Source organism: Carex rostrata, chromosome 1 (genome assembly GCF_964058835.1).
Source record: "Carex rostrata chromosome 1, lpCarRost1.2, whole genome shotgun sequence".
NCBI classification, from domain to species: domain Eukaryota; kingdom Viridiplantae; phylum Streptophyta; class Magnoliopsida; order Poales; family Cyperaceae; genus Carex; species Carex rostrata.
In genome coordinates this window covers 16,010,138-16,030,015 of record NC_135918.1, presented here as the reverse complement: position 1 = coordinate 16,030,015, position 19,878 = coordinate 16,010,138, and the positions used below count along the sequence as shown (strand labels likewise).

Sequence of the window (19,878 nt, the reverse complement as noted above, 5' to 3'; positions counted from 1 at the left end):
AATCGCTAACAAGGTTTTAATTAATTAAAAATATATTGTAAATGAAATCAAAATTACAATTTTAAAATAGACTTTTATCATATTATTTCCAACGTTTTTTTTCTCCTATATTTTTGTATTTTTTTTTTTTTGTAATTAACATCCTCTCTCCTTCTTGTGTGCTCAAATAAAATTTTTCATTGTTGTTCGACGTTACTTGGTCGCTCTTAAGTTTGATCTTGCGTTTCAAATTACAATCTTAGGGTTTATATTTTTTTGATGTGATCACTCGGCTAAAATATTTGAATTAAATAATAATCCCAATTTTTCCCCAATTAAAAAAATTAAATTCGAAATTAATTAAGAATTTTATTTACATACATAATTCTGACTGCAACTGGTTCACCGTGTACTTTGAAAAATATATTCGATCTGATGTTTGATCGAAGTCGTTAGATCCGCATTAAGATTCATATAGATAATTTATTTTAAAATCCGCCCCATAAATCTAAATAAGCGTACAAATTATGGAATGGATCGGACGGTTCTGATCGAGTATCGAATTGAATTTGTTTTTCAAAGCTGAAGAAGCAAATACAAAATTGAAATATGTTGAGTTGTTGACTCCATTATATAATTAAGAGATCATGTCAACATTTTACTAATTGAATTTTCTATTCAAGCCGCCCTTTTTTGCAATTTTTTTTATTTCAAATGTCATGTCATGTCCCCAAAACAACCTAATTTAATCCAAACAAGTGATCTCATTGCTAACATGTCACTTATATTTATTTTTCAAATAAGTCATGAAATTAACTCGGCAAAATAAAAGATATGCAAGATAAATCTTTATTTTTTTCACTAGGACTTTGTAACAAAAAAGAAATATGACCAATAATTAGAATTTAGTAAAAAAAAAATCATTTCAGGTAATTATTTTTTTAATTAATTTTAATTTATGTTTTTCACTGCAATTCATTTTACTTTTAATTCATGAGATTCATTAACTATTTTAATTTTTAGCATACTTATACATTATTCTTTTTATTTATAATCACTAGTTATAAATTAAATGTAAATGTTAATGAGAAGGCTTCAAAAGCCTATATTTTTGTGTCTCCATTATAATTTTATTTTTAGAATTATAATTACAATAACTTAAAATTTTAAATTTAGATTAAAACAACTAGATATAATCTAAATTATTTTCTCTATGCACACGTAAAAGATCATTACATTTCAATTCTTTTATTAGTATCAAGAGTTTAAAAATTACAAAAAACGTGGATAAATTATGGACGTTAATTTTCAACTTATTAATTCATATAAAATTGAAATTAAAAAATGATAATTTTTATTGTGCATGTAGTTACATCTAATATCTAATAATTTTAATTTGACATATACATTTTTAAATTTTATTATTAAAAATTTTAAAAAGTGAAAACACAACGAAGAGACAAAAAGATAATGATATTTCAACCTTCTTCAACCTTTTCAGAGGCTGCGAAGTTATGAGAGAGAGTTTTGTGAAGAAAAATTAAACTCTCAATCTTTAAATAACGAATAATCTTAGGACTTTTTTCCTAACCAACTGTGCTACTTTTCTTTTCTCGAATCCTTTTCAATGTTAATATAATATTTTAATCTTATTGTTATTAAATAAGAGGAGTGATCCAATTACACCTTTTTGGTAACACCGAATTACACTCTCCATTTACAAAGTTTTCAAAGTTCAAATAATCGATCCAAACTGTTCAACATAATGGATATATTAAAATATGCTTGCAGATCAAATTTTACATTTTTTTTTGAATTTTTTTACTATTTATTAAGTATTTAACAAAATCACTGTATGCAGACCATTGATTTTTTGTATCCATTTTAATATATAGTAAAAAAATTCATAAAAATGTAAAATTTTATCTGCAAGTACATTTTAATATATCTATCATGTTTAACGGTTTGAATCAACTGTTTGAACTTTAAAAATATATAGTATAATCCGGTATCACAAAAAAAAAATGTAATTAAATTCCTCATTAAATAATCATACTAAATTTGATCTGTTACAGTTCGGATCGACTAGACGGGTCACATAAGTGGGCCGTAAATATTTACTCGGATTGTATCTGTCTTCTTCTCCAAGACAAAAAAAAATCTACCGGGGGGTAAAGTTCTTAACAGAGTAGTTTTGACTTCATGCAGTGCACGAACTATAGAATGATAATAGCACTGCATATGGTCCCTGCGTTGTATGAAGCCAAAACTAGTTTGTTAAATTCTTTACCCCTTACCCACGCCATTAATTACTTCAAAAATCCGGTCCCACGTGTCAGAGTGATTGCTAGATGAATTTTATTTTTCTAATAAAACGGGGCGTTCAACTCAAAAGTCGCTCACGGCTCTTGTGGCTTTATAAAAGCTCTTCTTCAATCTTTCATTCTCGCAAAATTCTCTCTTCTCATTTTCTTCTCTTTTCAATTTATAAAAGCTCTCTCTTTTTGGCTCTAATCTAACAACACCATGGGTAATGAATCAGTTTTCAAAGCCTTTTCATTAATCAAAATGTACCTACACTTCTTTTATGTATTTATGTATCTGTCTCTGATTTTTCTTTTGCTCTTTGTTTTCTGTTTTGTTTCCTCTGTACAGGCAAGATCAAGATTGGAATCAATGGTATACAATTATTTTTTTTTGGGTTTTTTTCTTTTTTCTGTTGCATTAGTTGTCTTATGTAATTACAATTTTTTTTAGAGAAAATGATAAATTGGGATTTATTGATTGGAATAGGTTTCGGTAGAATCGGCCGTTTGGTTGCCAGGGTTGCTCTTCAGAGCGAAGATGTCGAGCTAGTGGCGATCAACGATCCATTCATCACCACTGATTACATGGTAACACACAAATTAAATGTACCTTTTACTAGTAATTTAGTATTATCAACCATGATACCAGTACATTTTATGATCTGATACTGGTACAGTACATTATAATACCAATGCTGGTATAATATCAGGTATCCAATTCCTTAATCAATCTCAACATGGTAATTAGTTTAACTAGATATGATTGATATTTGTAACATATTTTTGTTTCAAATGCACCAAAACTTGTAAGATTTAGAAAAGTTTTAATGGGTGGATCTAACACATTATTTTACATGGTAACACACAAATTAATGTACCTTCTATTAATATTTTAGTATTATCAACCATGATACCAGTACATTTCATGATCTGATACTGGTACAGTACATTATAATACCAATGCTGGTACAGTATCAAGATCTGGAATTGCAATTATTGAGTCCTGTTTGTTTAAAATGAACCAAAACTTGTATGATTTAGAAAAGTTTAACGGGTGGATTTAACCCATTATTTTCTGAAATGTAGACATACATGTTCAAATACGACACAGTGCACGGATATTGGAAACACAGTGAAATCACTGTCAAGGATTCGAAGACTCTTGCCTTCGGCGACAAAGAAGTTACCGTCTTCGGCAACAGGTACCTTATCAAATTGCAACTATTTTATTATATCAACCTCAAATCAAACAATAAATGAATAAACAAATAAAATGGATAAAAAAGAATAAATAAACTATGTATAGTGTGGATTGGTCGGTCCTATGGATCATTATTTTCGTTTTCCAAGTTCAATTAGTCGATCTGAACCATTCAACATGATCACCATATGAAAATGTACCTGCAGATCAAATTTTAATTTTTATAATTTTTATAATTTTTTTACTTTTTTTTTGGATAGGTCGAAATCACTTGATCTAAAAATTCAAGACCATTAAATAGTAGTGATTTTCTACCTATCTAAGAAATAGTAAAAAAAATCTAAAAAAATGTAAAATTTAGTCTGCAAGTACATTTTTATATAGAGATCATGTTGAAGATCAACTATTTGAACTTTGAAACTTGTTACTATGGAATTTAATGACATGATAAAGTTTCATTTAACTCATTTAGAAGAGGATAAATATGTTGAGTTAGCTCTATTTGATTGTTTCTTTTATAATTAATAATTGGATATTTTTTTTAAAACTGATAGAAATCCAGAGGAGATCCCATGGGGAGAGGCCGGAGCCGAGTATGTCGTGGAGTCAACCGGTGTTTTCACTGACAAGGACAAGGCTGCCGCTCACTTGAAGGTATATCTTTTGTTAGTGTTAAAATGATAGTAGAAGTAAAACAAATGAAGAACCATCTTTTATTTTGATATGTTTTGATATTTGGATTCTGTAAATGGTACCAGCTTACTGGTACCAAAAAAACATAAACTGATTTATTTGGTAATTACAGGGTGGAGCAAAGAAGGTGATCATCTCTGCTCCGAGCAAGGATGCACCAATGTTTGTTGTTGGTGTTAATGAGACCGAGTACAAACCCGACATTGACATCGTCTCGAATGCCAGCTGCACCACCAACTGCCTTGCTCCTCTTGCCAAGGTACATTTTACAAAATTGTCCCTCAATTTTTTTTTTTCCATTTTCACAAAGGTATATATATTTTATTGATGATGATGATATATGTTGTGCCAGGTTGTTAATGACAAGTTCGGAATCATTGAGGGCTTGATGACCACAGTGCACTCAATCACTGGTGAGGAATATTAATTTTTATTATTAGCATGGTTGATGTTGTTTACTGATGTAAAATAAGTAATAAGCATTTTCTGGTTTGGAATTACTGGTATATATAAGTTATTTATAGCATAGAAATTGATGTGAAAGTGCAAGAATTAGCAAACAACATTGATTTATTTTACCAATTCACAAATCCATCTTTTGCCTATATATAACATAATTTTTAAATTGCACAACTTATCTACACAATGTTTTTGCATTTTTTTTTTCACTAATTTTTAAAATAAAACTTTTTTTTCCAACATTTCAGCCACCCAAAAGACAGTTGACGGACCCTCAAGCAAGGACTGGAGAGGTGGCCGTGCTGCCAGTTTCAACATCATCCCAAGCAGCACCGGTGCTGCCAAGGTTATTAAAAAAATTTCAAACAAACATACTCAAAGAAAATTTAATTTTAATAGATTTGCATTGAAATTACCTTATAATAATTGATAAATGTGCAGGCTGTAGGGAAGGTGCTCCCTGCTCTAAACGGCAAACTCACCGGGATGTCATTCCGTGTCCCCACTGTGGATGTGTCGGTGGTCGATCTCACTGTCAGGATCGAGAAAGCCGCCACCTATGACGAGATCAAGGCTGCCATCAAGTAAGTTGATCCCATCCAAATAATATATACCACATATTCTTTCAAGAACTCTACAATACATGTGAGATAACTAGAGTGTTCAATTTTTCAATAGATGTCGAAATGTTATATGCTTTTGAGCATTCAATTGAGTACCCAACAATACCTTTTAGACTCATATCTCTGTTTTTAAAGTCTAAACTGTAGATCTGAACCGTTCAACATTCTCTTAATATGAAAATGCACTTATAGACCAAATTTTACATTTTTTAGAATTGTTTTAGATTGGTTGAAAATCACTTGATTTGAAAATTCTAGATCATCCAAATGTAGTGATTTTCTACCTATCTAAAAATATAGTAAAAAAATTCTGAAAAATGTAAAATTTGGTCTACAAGTAGATTTTCTTATGGAGGTCATGTTTAATGGCTCGGATCGATTATTTAAACTTTAAAAATAGAGATATAGATTCATAATACGAGTCAATCTGTAATATGCATGTTATCATAGCCTCACTCTTTTTTTTTTGGGTCATATTTAAACTTTCATAATAATAAATTATTACTTAAATAATATATTACAGGGCAGAATCTGAGGGTAGCTTGAAAGGAATTTTGGGATATGTTGATGAGGATTTGGTTTCTACTGACTTCCTTGGAGACAGCAGGTACTATAATAACTGTGGAATGCATCAATTTTTCTTGTTTGCTCAAGTTATGAGTACTGGCATTAATTTTTTAACCAATAGTGGAAAACAAAATTAGAGATGGTATCAGGAGTGAGAAAATTAAATTTTGCACACATGTTCTTCTGTAAAAATTTTTTTTTTTAAATGTTTCAAATCTGTTTCTTCAATTGGGACTTTGAACTGTTATTCTGTTATTTCTTTGGCAGGTCAAGCATTTTTGATGCAAAGGCAGGAATTGCTTTGAATGGTAACTTTGTTAAGCTTGTCTCCTGGTATGACAATGAATGGGGCTATAGGTACCTCTCTCTCTCTCTCTTCATGTCAACAACACTTCCTAAAAAAAAAAATTAGAGAATTCACTCTGAGTGATGATACAGTACTATGCATAGTGCATATTGGTCCGTTTTATAGATTGATATCTTTGTTTTTAAAGTCCAAACAGTTGATCTGATTCATTCAACATGATCTCCATACAAAAATGTACTTGAAGATCAAGACTACAGAGTACATCAGAAGACCTATTTTAGGTTTGATGGGCTTCAGGACCATTCGATCTATTTTAAGATTTGTACGCATTCACATCAAATTTTGTGCACATGGATCTTAAAGAGGATCGGACTGTCCTGAAGCCCATCGGACCAACTCCATTCTCGTAGATCAAATTTTACATTTTAAAAAAAAATATATATTCTTTTAGATAGATAGAAAATCACTACTTTTAAATGGTCTAGTATTTGGATCAAGTGATTTTCTACCTATCTTAAAGCAGATAAGTACATTTTCATATAGAAATCATGTTTAACGGTATGAATTGACTGTCTGATTATTAAAAATGAAAATATAGATTTATATGCATATTACCATACCCTCACTCATTCACTTTTTTATATCTCAAAATTAATTGTTTTCTTTATGTTCTAATTTTTTACAGCAACCGTGTTGTTGACTTGGTGCGCCACATGCACAAAATTGCATAAAAGAGCTCCATATTTGCCTTCTATTGATTCCCCAATTTCTTCAGCTGTTGTCTGATTTTGTCAGAAAATAAATCTGTGACAATTTTGTTTTTTGAGAACTTGTTATATATGTATATTTTTTTTTTTTCATTTTCTGGGATGGTGCATACTATTGCCACCCCTTTCTGTTTAATCTTTCTCTAGATGGAAATAATATATTTGTTTATCTATTCTCATAGTAAGAACTGTTTATTTTTTTTTCTCTTTAATATTCTTGGAAATAATGCTTTGAAATTTGAATCAATTTTAGATTCAATTTATAAAGTTTTGAAAGGATCCGTATATAAATTTACTAATTGAATATATCAGGGTTCAAAATGATATATGGTTGTCAATTTTGATTCAATTTATTCATATAGCGCTATCAGTTTTATTTTTAAATCACTTATATTCCTCAAATTTTACTTATATTAAGTACAATTAACATTTTTATTGAAAGATAATGATTTAAATTTTAAAATGAATTGACATAATTTTTCTTCTCCTTTATTTGCAACTAATTTCGTTTAATTATTTTTAATTCTTAAATGAAATTAGTTTCCAATAAAAAAAACAATTAGATGAGATCATAAAGTAATTTAAAAAAAATTAAGATAAATTTGTTTAGTTCTGGCAAAGAAAGATAATCATATCAAATCTACTTATGCCACAAACTATATGTTTGGTGAGGAGGGATTAACTTACAACATTTGTAAGTTACAATATTTTACAACAAATTGGTTTTGCAATTTTAAAAATTCAAACCGTTCAACATAAAATATATATTAAAATGTGCTTGGAGATAAAATTTTACATTTTTTTCTATTTATCAAGTATTTTACAAAACTGCTTTTTTTAGACATTCTGGACCACTGAAAAACAACAATTTTGTAAAATACTTAATAAATAGTAAAAAAAAAAAAAATGTAAAATTTTATCTTCAAGCACATTTTAATATGTATATCATGTTAAATGGTTTGGATCGACTATTTGAACTTTTAGAATAGCAAAACCAAATTGTTGTAAGCAAGATGTTTCGCAAAAACAATGTTGTAAGTGAAGCCTCCTCATATTTGATATATATTATTAGGGTTTTTTTGAAAAAAAATATTAAGGATCGAGTCTTTATTTGTTGATTTGAATAACGATAAAAGTTCATGTTTTGAACTAAAACCTGTTTTACAAAACCATTAAAAAAAGGTACCAATGTATTAAGTCGCCAAATTTGAAGGAAAACAAAAAAGGGTTGAAAACGAACATGAAAAAGAGATCAAAAGAAGACGATGAATTGTAAAACTCTTCATAATTCATCTTGGCAGATTAATTTATACCTAGTTATGAAAATTTAATTGTGAATGTATTTTCGATATAAATATTCGATATATATATATTAAATATCATGTGATATGTAAAATTACAATACAATTTTCATACAGTATGTAATCATTTTTTTTTTTTTTTGTAGTTTTAGATTTTTCTTCCATGTCTGTAATTTTTTCACATAAAAAACAACAATAATTTCATATAAATTTTTTTTCAGGTTGTCTAATAATATTATATGCCTTTTTCTGAGGAGGTACATGAAAGTGACCTTTAATTATTTATTTGCCTTTTCTTTTAAATTTAAATTATTAGCAAAACCGCGCATAGAAACCAAGGTGCGGTTGTGGCAGCTTGCCGCAGAATCGCATCTCTGAGTCAAGCTTCCAGACAGCAGAGAAAAATTTCCAAAACCCTAATCCAAGGTTTCAGTTTATCAAAACCAAAAACCAAAACAAAAATCAAAACCAGAGACCGTTTCCTTTGACTTGTCTTTGATTCAAGGAATCTCTCTTTGGATCCTGTCCTTTGATCCGCACAACAAATTGAATTTTTAAAGACATATTTGATCGTATGAATTTTCTTTTATCTGTAACACATAAAAAAAATTGAAGTTATATCGTTAAAATAGAAATATTTTCATTTGAGATTAAGAAAATGTTGATTGGTGGAACAGTTTAAGGAAACCATGTTTCAGTTCAACCATTTGGTCAGTTTCTAACAAAAATGTTGCTTGGTGGAAAACTTTTAATGGCAGATAATATTTTTTTTTGTTACTTTTAATTCAGTAAATATATTAGCAATATCTGAAGTAATAGATTAAGAAAGAAATTTGAGTATTTTTTTTTAAAATTGTTTTTCTCAACTGTATTTTTATTAACACCCACCATCATTCTAGAACAACATTGGCACAAATTATCAGTGTTTTAAATAGCGCGCTATAGCGGCGCTATAGCGCCGCTATAGCGTTTTCCGACCAAAAAAGCTATGGCGCTATGCTCAAATAGCGCCGCTATAGCGCGCTATTCCGCGCTATAGCGCCGCTATTTGAGCATAGCGCGATTTTTTTAACCCGTACGCTATTTTGCGATAAACGCTATTTAAACCATTGCAAATTATTATTGAGACCAGAGCGTTTATTTTATAATTAGAAAATTGACTTCAATAGAAACTAGAACTTATAAAACAATGGGGGAAATGAAATTGATAGTGATATTATTGTTTGGTGTTATTAAAACTGTATAAATATTTGAGAATTATTATTTGATCTAATAGTTAAGATAATATTTTCCGTATAAAAGATCGCATGTCCGAAATTCAGCTGGAGAATTTAAAGTGAATTTTTAAGTTGAAAAGTTTGATCTCCATCTTTGCTTCAAAAAATTACATAAATATTAAAAAAAAAACAATGAAAATTCAAACTATTGTGTGTTGTTTTGAAAAAAAATTATATCAAAGAATTAGATGGAAGTATAATTTTGTAAAGCTAGTGGTGATCAAATTCTTTCAGAATTGGATAATTTTAAAAGTTAGATTTTTGGAATTAAAATTATATTTCCTTACTCTTACTGAAAACTTTTCATCTTTTATTCAATAATAATAGTAAATATCTAATCTGAAAATTATAGTCAACAAGATCTTCTTTTGCTCAATTTTGTATTTATAATTATTAACTCAAAAGTAAGATGAATTGTATTTTCACAATAGAATATTAAAATACTAGTCCAATTAAATATATATATTTTTTCAAACAATGTTGGCAAAATGTTTTAATGTCATTTGAATTATTCCTATCAATCCTTAAAAATAATTAAGTGTTCCAGCATACTAATTCCTTCCTACATCCTTTTGTATTTTTTCCCACAATTTTTTGCAAATTAATTTTGGAATTCCATGCATAAGTTAGTAATTAAGAATTATATATCCAACAAAATATAATTAGTAATCAAATCAGGAGGTTAGGTGCAAGGTACAGGAAACCCTATTCAATTTTTCAAAAATAAAAAATAAGTCAGATTCAGTAATAGAATCAAATTAAATTCTTTAAAACTTTTTAACAAAAAGTCACCCATGGATCTCTTTCTCTCTCTATAATTCTCTATAAAAACTCTTCTTCAACCCTCCATTCTTCACAAGTCATAAGCCTCTATACTTTTTCTGATCAACAAATTAAGCATATATTTCTCTCTAATTCAAGACCACCATGGGTAACTAGTACTTTAATCAATCTATTAAATGCCAAAATTGTACTTATTTAACTGTTTTGTATTTCTCTTTCTAATTGTCTCTAAATTTGTTCTTCTTCCTCTGATACAGGCAAGATCAAGATCGGCATTAATGGTATGTAAAATATATTTCTTGTTTAGAGTTTGCTCTTTCTAATAAATTATTTAATAATTAATCTAATTTGCTTTTGTTTTGATAGGTTTCGGAAGAATTGGCCGTCTGGTTGCCAGAGTTGCCCTTCAAAGCGAAGATGTCGAGCTCGTTGCGATTAACGATCCGTTCATCACCACTGATTACATGGTAATTTGTTAATATTCTTCTATCCATCATGCATTGACATGATTTGATCAAATTTTGTCAGAATTGATCATTAATATATATTAATTTATACTCCAAAAGAAAAGAAAAAAGCATTGATTTGTGTAATTTTGAAAAATTTATAAAACACCTTAATCTGATATATGTATATATATAACCTATGTAATGTAGACATACATGTTCAAGTATGACACCGTACATGGCGCATGGAAGCACGGCGACATCTACGTTAAGGATGCGAAAACACTTGTCTTTGGTTCCCAAGAAGTCACTGCTTTCAGCTCTAGGTAACCAGATTTGAACCATAAAATGTGTAATTTCATTTTGAAATGTTAATTTACATTTTATTTGATTGATATAGAAACCCCGAGGATATTCCGTGGGGCGAGGTTGGAGCAGAGTACGTTGTCGAGTCGACCGGTGTATTCACTGAAAAGGCCAAGGCTGCTGCTCACTTTAAGGTATCTAACTAATTATCCTTTTGTATTAATAAAAATGGCTGCTAATCTTATTCAATAATTGAAATGAAGGATATATATATCATAGATTGATTTGTTTTGTAATTAAAATACAGGGTGGTGCTAAGAAGGTGGTCATCTCTGCTCCTAGCAAGGATGCACCGATGTTCGTTGTCGGTGTCAATGAGACCGAGTACAAGTCCGACATTGACATCGTCTCCAATGCCAGTTGCACCACCAATTGCCTTGCTCCCCTTGCCAAGGTACAATTACTAGATTACCCTTTGCTATGTTTTGCTATTTCCACAATACTGGTATTTCAGTTATAAGAATACTAAGGTATCGATACATTCTGACAGGTTGTCAACGACAAATTCGGTATCGTTGAGGCCTTGATGACTACGGTGCACGCAATCACCGGTAATTAACTTATATTATCAGATTTAATCATAGTAAAAAAATGATTTCTACTGGTAAAAAAACTGAAAAAAATTAATATATTGATGTTTTGCATGATTTGATTTAAATATATTTCAGCGACCCAGAAGACGGTTGATGGACCGTCAAGCAAGGACTGGAGAGGTGGCCGTGCCGCCAGCTTCAACATCATCCCTAGCAGCACTGGTGCCGCTAAGGTACCAATTAATCGAAAATTATAACAAATAATAAAAAATTTCACTGAAATTACCAACAATTAATGAATGCATCATTTTAAAATTGAAAAATGTGAAGGCTGTTGGTAAGGTGCTCCCGGCTCTGAATGGAAAACTAACTGGCATGGCATTCCGTGTCCCCACCGCAAATGTGTCAGTGGTGGACCTCACCGTCAGGCTCGAGAAGGCTGCCACCTATGACGAGATCAAGGCCGCCATCAAGTAAGACATGAGATTTATCATGTTAACCTTGCTTTCTTTGTCACCTAATTATTAATATTCAATAAGATCAAATATAGCATATTAATCATATTTCATATTTTGATTGTTACAGGGCTGAATCTGAGGGAAGCATGAAAGGAATTTTGGGATACGTCGAGGAGGATTTGGTGTCGACCGACTTTGTCGGTGACAAGAGGTACTTCAATTGAAACCGAAAACACATTATTTGAACCGTCAACAGTATTCTGGCATTTTTTTATTTATAAACAGTAATTAGGTTCTTAATTTTGTTTATCAAATCTATGCTTTTCAGGTCAAGTATTTTTGATGCAAAGGCTGGAATTGCATTGAATGGTAACTTTGTCAAGCTTGTGTCCTGGTATGACAATGAATGGGGATACAGGTATCATCTCTCTCTTTGCATCCATAAAATTTATTTCATTTTGGTTTATGATTTTTTTTTTAATTTTTTCATTTAATTCTAATTTAACTAATTATGTTTTAACAGCAACCGTGTTGTTGACCTGATACGCCACATGAACAATGTCGCTTAGAAGAACTTCATATGCATCCCTGTGTTTTTGCAAGTTTTGGTTGAATGTGATTTTTCATGAATAAATCTTTTATTTTCATGTGTAATTATAAGGTGCTGCATTTGATTTTCTTTCCTTCTGTTTTTTTTATACACTATGTTGCAATCCTTGTCTAATTTTGCTGAGTTGGAAATAATACCTATATCTTGTTGATTGCTTTTCAACTGATAAATAGTGATCTTTCAGGTACCTTGCCTGGAAATGCTACTTAATTATACACAAAATATTAACCTTAATTAGAAAAATAAAATTCATCTAGCAATCACTCTGACACGTGGGACCGGATTTTTGAAGTAATTAATGGCGTGGGTAAGGGGCAAAGAATTTAATAAACTAGTTTTGGCTTCATGCAACGCAGGGACCATATGCAGTGCTATTATCATTCTATAGTTCGTGTACTGCATGAAGTTAAAACTACTCTGTTAAAAAAAAAACAGAACCCTTTGTTGGAGAAGTTCATTCAAGTAACAAAAGGATGAAAATTCTTGTGCATGAGAAGTTCATTCAATATATTCAGGTCGGAACAGTCCAATTTGCATCAAGATTCGTGTGAATAATTTTAATGCTGATCGGACCGCCCTTCGCTACCTTACATGAGGAACTTTAGATCCATTACGGTACCTTACCGTGTAGAATGATATATGTATCGTCATTTTTAACCTAGCTCGAATCTCAAAGCAGACCCCCTATAATCTAAATAGACACTGAAACTATTTTAACTCGGCTGGAAGCTCATTCTACTAAGTGCGGTACCGACGAGATATGGACTCTTACATGAGGTAGGCAACGAAATAAAACACATTTATTGTGTTTCTAATGGCCTAATTCAGGCTAACATAACAACCCCTCAGGTTACCTGACTAAGGACAACTGAAATGGACGGTTCAGGATTGTTGTTTTAACTTGGCACAAATCTCAAAGGACAATTCTGAATATTCACCGGCTGTGATTAAATCTGGACCGTCCGTTTCAATTTGCTTGAGTCAGTTACATGAGAGGATACGGATCCATTCAGGCTTTGGGCCGGGATGCATGAATATATATATATATAGGCCTTGTTGAGGAAAGTTACACCTTAGCTTATTCTCATTGGATGTCTGTTTTTCTATTCTCCTTTCTTCTTATTTTTCTTGTTATTTTTGGTTCAGTTTTCTTATTATAATTTTTTACTACCAAACTATTTTTACCTTGGTGAAATGTCCAGTGAAAATCCATTATATCTAGAGCTTCTATAATAAGTAGCAAAGGAGTTAAGAGCAAATTTATGGGCTCAGCAATAAATGAAACAATTACCCAATTACATGTTAATACCAGTGGCCCAATAAAATTCATTAATCAATCAAGCTGCTGGGTCTGATTTACAGTCTGTCTAGATTTTTTAAAATAAACTGAGACTATGGTAATAAAGTAAAGCTAGTGTGTATTATGAACATAATAGTGTGTATTATGAACATAATACTAAGAAAGTTTGGTGAACATAACTCTTATAATTTTTCGGATTTATTTCAAATGACAAATCAATACTCTCCACGAGAAATGTATTTACATGCAAAATTTTAGAAATTTCAAATTTATTTAGTACAAAGTTAAGTTGTCAAAAAATAATAAAAAATGAATACATTAAAATAATTCATATTACAAAGTTAAGCGTTCAAAAAATAATAACCAATCCCTCTTAGTGAACACATTTCACCCAAGCTTTGTTATTAAATATGTCTAGAAAATTACTTCACTTGAAAATTCTAAACATTCAAAATCAGTAATTTTCTACCTATCTAAAACAATAGTATAATAAAATTTACTTATCATATTTAATGTTTCCACTGTTTAAACTTTGAAAACTAATTCTCTAAAACTATACGTTATGTTGTACTTGTTAGTTTGAGTATACGCATAAAAATAGAGAGAGAGAGAGAGAGAGAGAGAGAGACGCAGACTCTATTAATATTGTGATGTTTAATTTTGAATTGATGGCAGAGACTTTGATTGATTTAAATTTCTGACTAACTTCAACTTCCCCTCTGCATCCGCAAACTGGATTGTTATGTTTAAATTATATAATTAATATTTGGAATTTTCATCCATTGAGAAAAAAAAGGAGGTGCAACTTAATTTGGATTTTCTAAATTACTGCACATGGATGGATTAAAGACATTTTATTATTTTTAGAAAAAAAAATATGAATCCTTTTAAAGAACCGGAAAGATCATAATATTTTTTTTTTTTTCTAAAAATAAAATATATTGTCATATTTCTGCTTCATTAAAAAAATATTTATTTCATTTGTAAATAAAAAAAATTCAAGGAGATAGCCCCAAATAGTGCATGAAGTTTCAAAATTCCATATAGATTTTCTTTCATTAAAAAATTGTTATAGCTGGATCTGTATTAATTAAAGATTTATTTTAATTCAAATATAATACATGACTTTTTAAAAAAAAAAATACATCTCACTAAAATTTTGTTTCTTATCAAAGTCTAGTCTTCTTTGATTAATTTATAATTCTCCCCATATTACAGCAACCACAATTTTATATTAAACATTTACAAATGAAGGCTAATTAAAAAACAAAGCGAAATTACAGAGTTATTGGAGCCACGCACTTGGTCTCCTCTAATTGAAAAATTCCTATTTGATTTGATGTGATAATAAAATTTCAATAAAATCATCCAACTAAAATCCAACTATTTAAGCCAACATTTTTAAATTTTAAGAGACCAAATATTTTATACTATCCAATTAAGATCATAGTATTTTTTTTTGCCATCATTGCATCATGCAATAATTATGTATGAGCACCTACATGATGTCACCAACAAATATAGTATGATGTTTTTATTTCAGATAAAAATGGGTTGATTTTTAAACTTTAAATATTAACAGAAATTAATTTTCGATTGATTTTCAAAACTTGCATTTGTTACCCAGGAATTGTTGTCTTTAATTAGCCATTTAATTAAAACCTAATTCTAAAAAATAACATTATATTTTAATTCACTATTTCTAATATATTGTAAATAATTGACAAAGATTTTTGGATTAAATTTCTTATTTTCTTAAAGTACTGTAATCTTATTTTAACGGTCACTGAAAATACTTTTATTATGCTGGTATGAGCAGCGCGGACCCAGGTAGAGCCAGGAGATGCCTCCTGGATTTTGAAACTTTATATAGATCTATATAACCGGATCAACTTTGTCCCTCCTTGAAAATTTATTTGCCCCTCTTTTAAATTCTGATTTTTAATTATAGTTAAATTTAGAGTTAAAATTAAAATAAATTTATTAAATTCTGATTGATAATTAGAATTAGACATTAAAGTATTGCAATTTGAAGTCAAAGCATTAGAAATTATAAGTTAAAACATTGTTTTTTTTTATCTAGTATCCGATTAAATATTAGATTTCAATCTGATTAGTTATTAAAATCCGATTCGTTATTTAAATCCAATTTGTTATTTTCTTTTATCTTTTGACAAAAATTCTAGATTCGCCTCTAACTTTGACTGAGAGCCATTTGAATTTTGAGGACTTGGTGTAAAATATTCTCTGGTAAATTTGGCGGTATATTGTTGTACATAGTACAAAGTCTAATGTTCTTTTTCCTGGTCATTGCAGATATCCATCAAGATGGTTACATTTAGTTGTAAAATGTACAGAAAACCGCGTCAGATCTTTGAAAAAGAATTAAAATTTGACAATGACATGAGAATTGAACTATCTTCTAAATGCCAAGAAATTTAGGTCATCGTTTATAATTAATTATTCCGTGTGTACTTAATTTCTCCGATTGTACACTGTTCGTACTACATTTGTAGTCTAGTAGACTGTCAAAATCAAAAGATGCTAATACTAGTGCATCTCAGCCGTCTGATCAGGATCAGAGTTAATCCGGTCCACGCTTATAATGTATATGGCTCTTTAATATTAGTGCGGATATTAATTGAATGGTTCAGATCTATTAATGCACGTTCCGTTAATGCAGATGATATGAATTCCTAAAACTAGGGATGGGAAAAGAGCTTATTGCTCGTGAATCGATTGGGATCAGTATGTGACTCGATTGTTACTGTCTCGAGCTGTTAATAAGTCAGCTCATTATTGACTCAGTTCATATTAAATGAATTTGAACAGGATCTAATTTACTCGCGAGCTGCTATCAATTATATTTTAAGAAGCAGTGTTTAATTTTGTGAGAAAAGACAATATTCTTTCCGTAGGAGGTTGCATCTTTGAAATTCAAACGCAAATTTTTTATGAATATTAAATAGATGAATGGTTTGATTTCTGTTTTTTTCTAAATAAAGATAATAAATTAGTAAATATCAATATTTTATTATAAACTTAAAACTCAATTAAATATAGTTCCTTGGTCATCTTTGATAGACTTCTACAAAATTGGTCCCATAAAATATCTCTATCAGTTAGATTCTATATGATTTCATCCGAGCAATATAAACTCAAACCTAACACAAAGTAACATGAATCATAAAACCAATTTAATCCGAGCAAACATAAAATTTTCCTTTTATATAAGGATTGAAATCAAGCCTCTCAAATTTGAATATTCACAAAATAATTTCTCACTCAATTTTAAATTTGCAACATCTCACACATATAAATACCAATTCTTTCAAATTTAAGTTGAATCCTAAACCAATATAAATTTAAAATCCTTATACAGTGTGAATTTGAAATCTGGTCAAATTTTGAACCGCTTGTAGTATTGATGCTTACGCAATAGTTTGACCGCTCAAAATTAAGGTCAACGAAATATCTCTATCTAAATCAAGTGTGTATGAAATATCTCTATGCAAGACAGCTAACGAGAGAATTTATCACTAATTGGGTCAAATTTTCTGCTCAAATCACGGTGCGTTGTCTTCAATAAATGATGCATCCAAGCAACACGCACATGTCATATTTATTTTAGGGGAATTCATGTATACCCCTCAAAAACTTTGAAATTACGTATTTTTGTCTCAAAAGTTCATAATATCATATTTGTCCTTCTAAATTTTAAAAAATCACAAATTTATCCATTTTATTATTTTTTTTCTATTAAAATAATAAAAACTCACAAATTTGTCCTTCTCAAAAGTTCATAATGTCATATTTATCATATTTGTCCTTCACAAATTTTAAAAACTCACAAATTTGTCCATTTTAACTAATAAAGATACCAAAATATCTTCATCCAACTAATATTTTCTTCGTTGGCAGCTCTATTAAATTTTATTTTTATTTTCTTATTTTTTATGACTCAAGAACAAGTCTCCCAATTTGTTTGAATAAAATACAAATCTCATATTAAGGGTGGATTTAAGTGGGTTAAAAAATTAAAATTTTTTGTTTAATTTTTGTTATTTTTAATAAAATTCTATAATTTGTCCTTTTTACAAATAAAATATTTGTTTAATTAAAAAATAAATATGTTTCATTCTAAATATATCTCCTTGTGAGTAGAACTAGGATGTTCTTAAGTTCACCGAGTCTCTTGGTAAACTCAAGTTTAAAATCCATCAAATCAGCTTCAAATGACGAATCCAAACTGTTGAAACTCACCTATCTTACGAGTGATGAGTCTACATGTGAAAATTTTAAACATTCGAATTAATTTAGTATAAAGTCAAGTGGTCAAAAAAGTTAAAAAAATAAATGCATTTAAATTAATTTATTAAGCTTCTAATTTTGACCACTTGACTCTATACTAAATTAATTCAAATTTTTAAAATTTTTACATGGAGACGCATCACTCGTAAGGTAGACGGGTTTCAACGGTTTATATTTGTTATTTTAAGACAATTTGACAGGTTTTAGACTTGAATTCACCAAGAGACTTGGTGAACTTAAGAGCACTCTAGTTCTACTCCTTGTTAAATATTACTTTTTACAATTCAGCCCTCATTATAAAAAGATATTTTATTTCACCGAATAATGATTTCGTCACCAAATTAAAGTATTTTTTTTGTACTAACTTTAAAATCAATATTGGTTCAAAATCATTATCATACTAATCACTGCCTTAAAAAGAATTGTTTTCCCTCAAAAAGTGCATTTCTTTTGAGTTATCTAAGTAGTTTGACTATTAGTAGGTTTCTTTTTGAATGGAACAATAAATTCATAGATTCTTTCCGAGAAACTAAGTTTGAAAATAACTTCCATGAATATTTTTCTTAATTCAATTGAAAAAATGTATACCTTTTCCACAATGTTGGAAAGTGGGTGTTCACATCAAGTACCTAAAATTCTCCAAAAATATTAGCACATAGTCAAAAAGTTAAATCATATTGGAGTATGATATTTTTGTTACATATTATTATTTGATGAAGGACATTTTTTGAATGGAATTATTATTAATAGATTTTTTTTCCGAGAAACTAAGATTGAAAATAACCTCCATTAATATTTTTCTTAATTCAATTGAAAAAATGTATACCTTTTTCACAATGTTGGAAAGTGGGTGTTCACATCAAGTACCTAAAATTCTCCAAAAATATTAGCACATAGTCAAAAAGTTAAATCATATTGGAGTATGATATTTTTGTTATATATTATTGTTCGATGTAGGGCATTTTTTTGAATGGAATTATTATTAATAGATTTTTTACGAGAAACTAAGCTTGAAAATAACCTCCATTAATATTTTTCTTAATTCAATTGGAAAAGTGTATACCTTTTCCACAATGTTGGGAAGTGGTTGTTCACATCAAGTGCATAACGTCAAAAAGTGAAATCATATTGGAGTATGATTTTTGCGGAAAATATCTAAGTTTTTTTTTTTTCAGACATAAATTTTCAAGCCTTTTTTTTTATTCATAGGCACATCAAAATCGGGAGGGCATAGTTTAAGTTTAAGTGATTTTTTTCCCCATAAAAATGATAGTTTTGTGATAATTAATGAGATATGTATCGAAATAATATAGAGAGAATGTTTATCAAATAGTGTTTGGAAATTGATGGAAATATATACCTAAAATGATACCAGAAAAAACAACCATTTTTGAAAATATTTTTTATGGGGTTTTATTTGTTGAACAATAAATTCAAATAAAATGCAAATAGCATAAAAGAATAAATATACTATAATAAAATAATTAATTAGAATTTTGTTATCCGAATCACGATACACTATTTTAAGCGTATAATGTCTTAATTATACGTAAAGAATTCGAAATCACTATCAATATAAAGAATTTGAAAC

General features: G+C 29.4%; 2 protein-coding genes across 3 annotated transcripts; both read left to right on the top strand.

Moving 5' to 3' along the window:
- The first annotated feature begins 2,381 nt into the window (after positions 1–2,381).
- Positions 2,382–7,106, top strand: LOC144560868 (glyceraldehyde-3-phosphate dehydrogenase 2, cytosolic-like). 2 transcript variants are annotated; one of them, XM_078310093.1, is made up of 12 exons: positions 2,382–2,509; positions 2,635–2,658; positions 2,773–2,873; positions 3,372–3,487; positions 4,041–4,140; positions 4,292–4,438; positions 4,532–4,592; positions 4,887–4,984; positions 5,080–5,222; positions 5,785–5,868; positions 6,096–6,185; positions 6,821–7,106. In XM_078310093.1, the coding sequence occupies exons 1-12, from the start codon at positions 2,506–2,508 to the stop codon at positions 6,864–6,866; spliced, it is 1,014 nt and encodes a 337-aa protein (XP_078166219.1). In that variant the 5' UTR covers positions 2,382–2,505; the 3' UTR covers positions 6,867–7,106. The 2 variants fall into 2 exon arrangements, with proteins under 2 accessions (XP_078166219.1, XP_078166223.1); XM_078310097.1 differs by having other exon boundaries at positions 2,453–2,658.
- A 3,218-nt stretch (positions 7,107–10,324) lies between these two features.
- Positions 10,325–12,720, top strand: LOC144560876 (glyceraldehyde-3-phosphate dehydrogenase 3, cytosolic-like). Its single transcript, XM_078310099.1, has 12 exons — positions 10,325–10,411; positions 10,521–10,544; positions 10,630–10,730; positions 10,920–11,035; positions 11,110–11,209; positions 11,323–11,469; positions 11,566–11,626; positions 11,744–11,841; positions 11,939–12,081; positions 12,194–12,277; positions 12,395–12,484; positions 12,590–12,720. Exons 1-12 carry the CDS (start codon positions 10,408–10,410, stop codon positions 12,633–12,635), a joined length of 1,014 nt encoding a protein of 337 aa, XP_078166225.1. The 5' UTR covers positions 10,325–10,407; the 3' UTR covers positions 12,636–12,720.
- Positions 12,721–19,878: the final 7,158 nt, after the last annotated feature.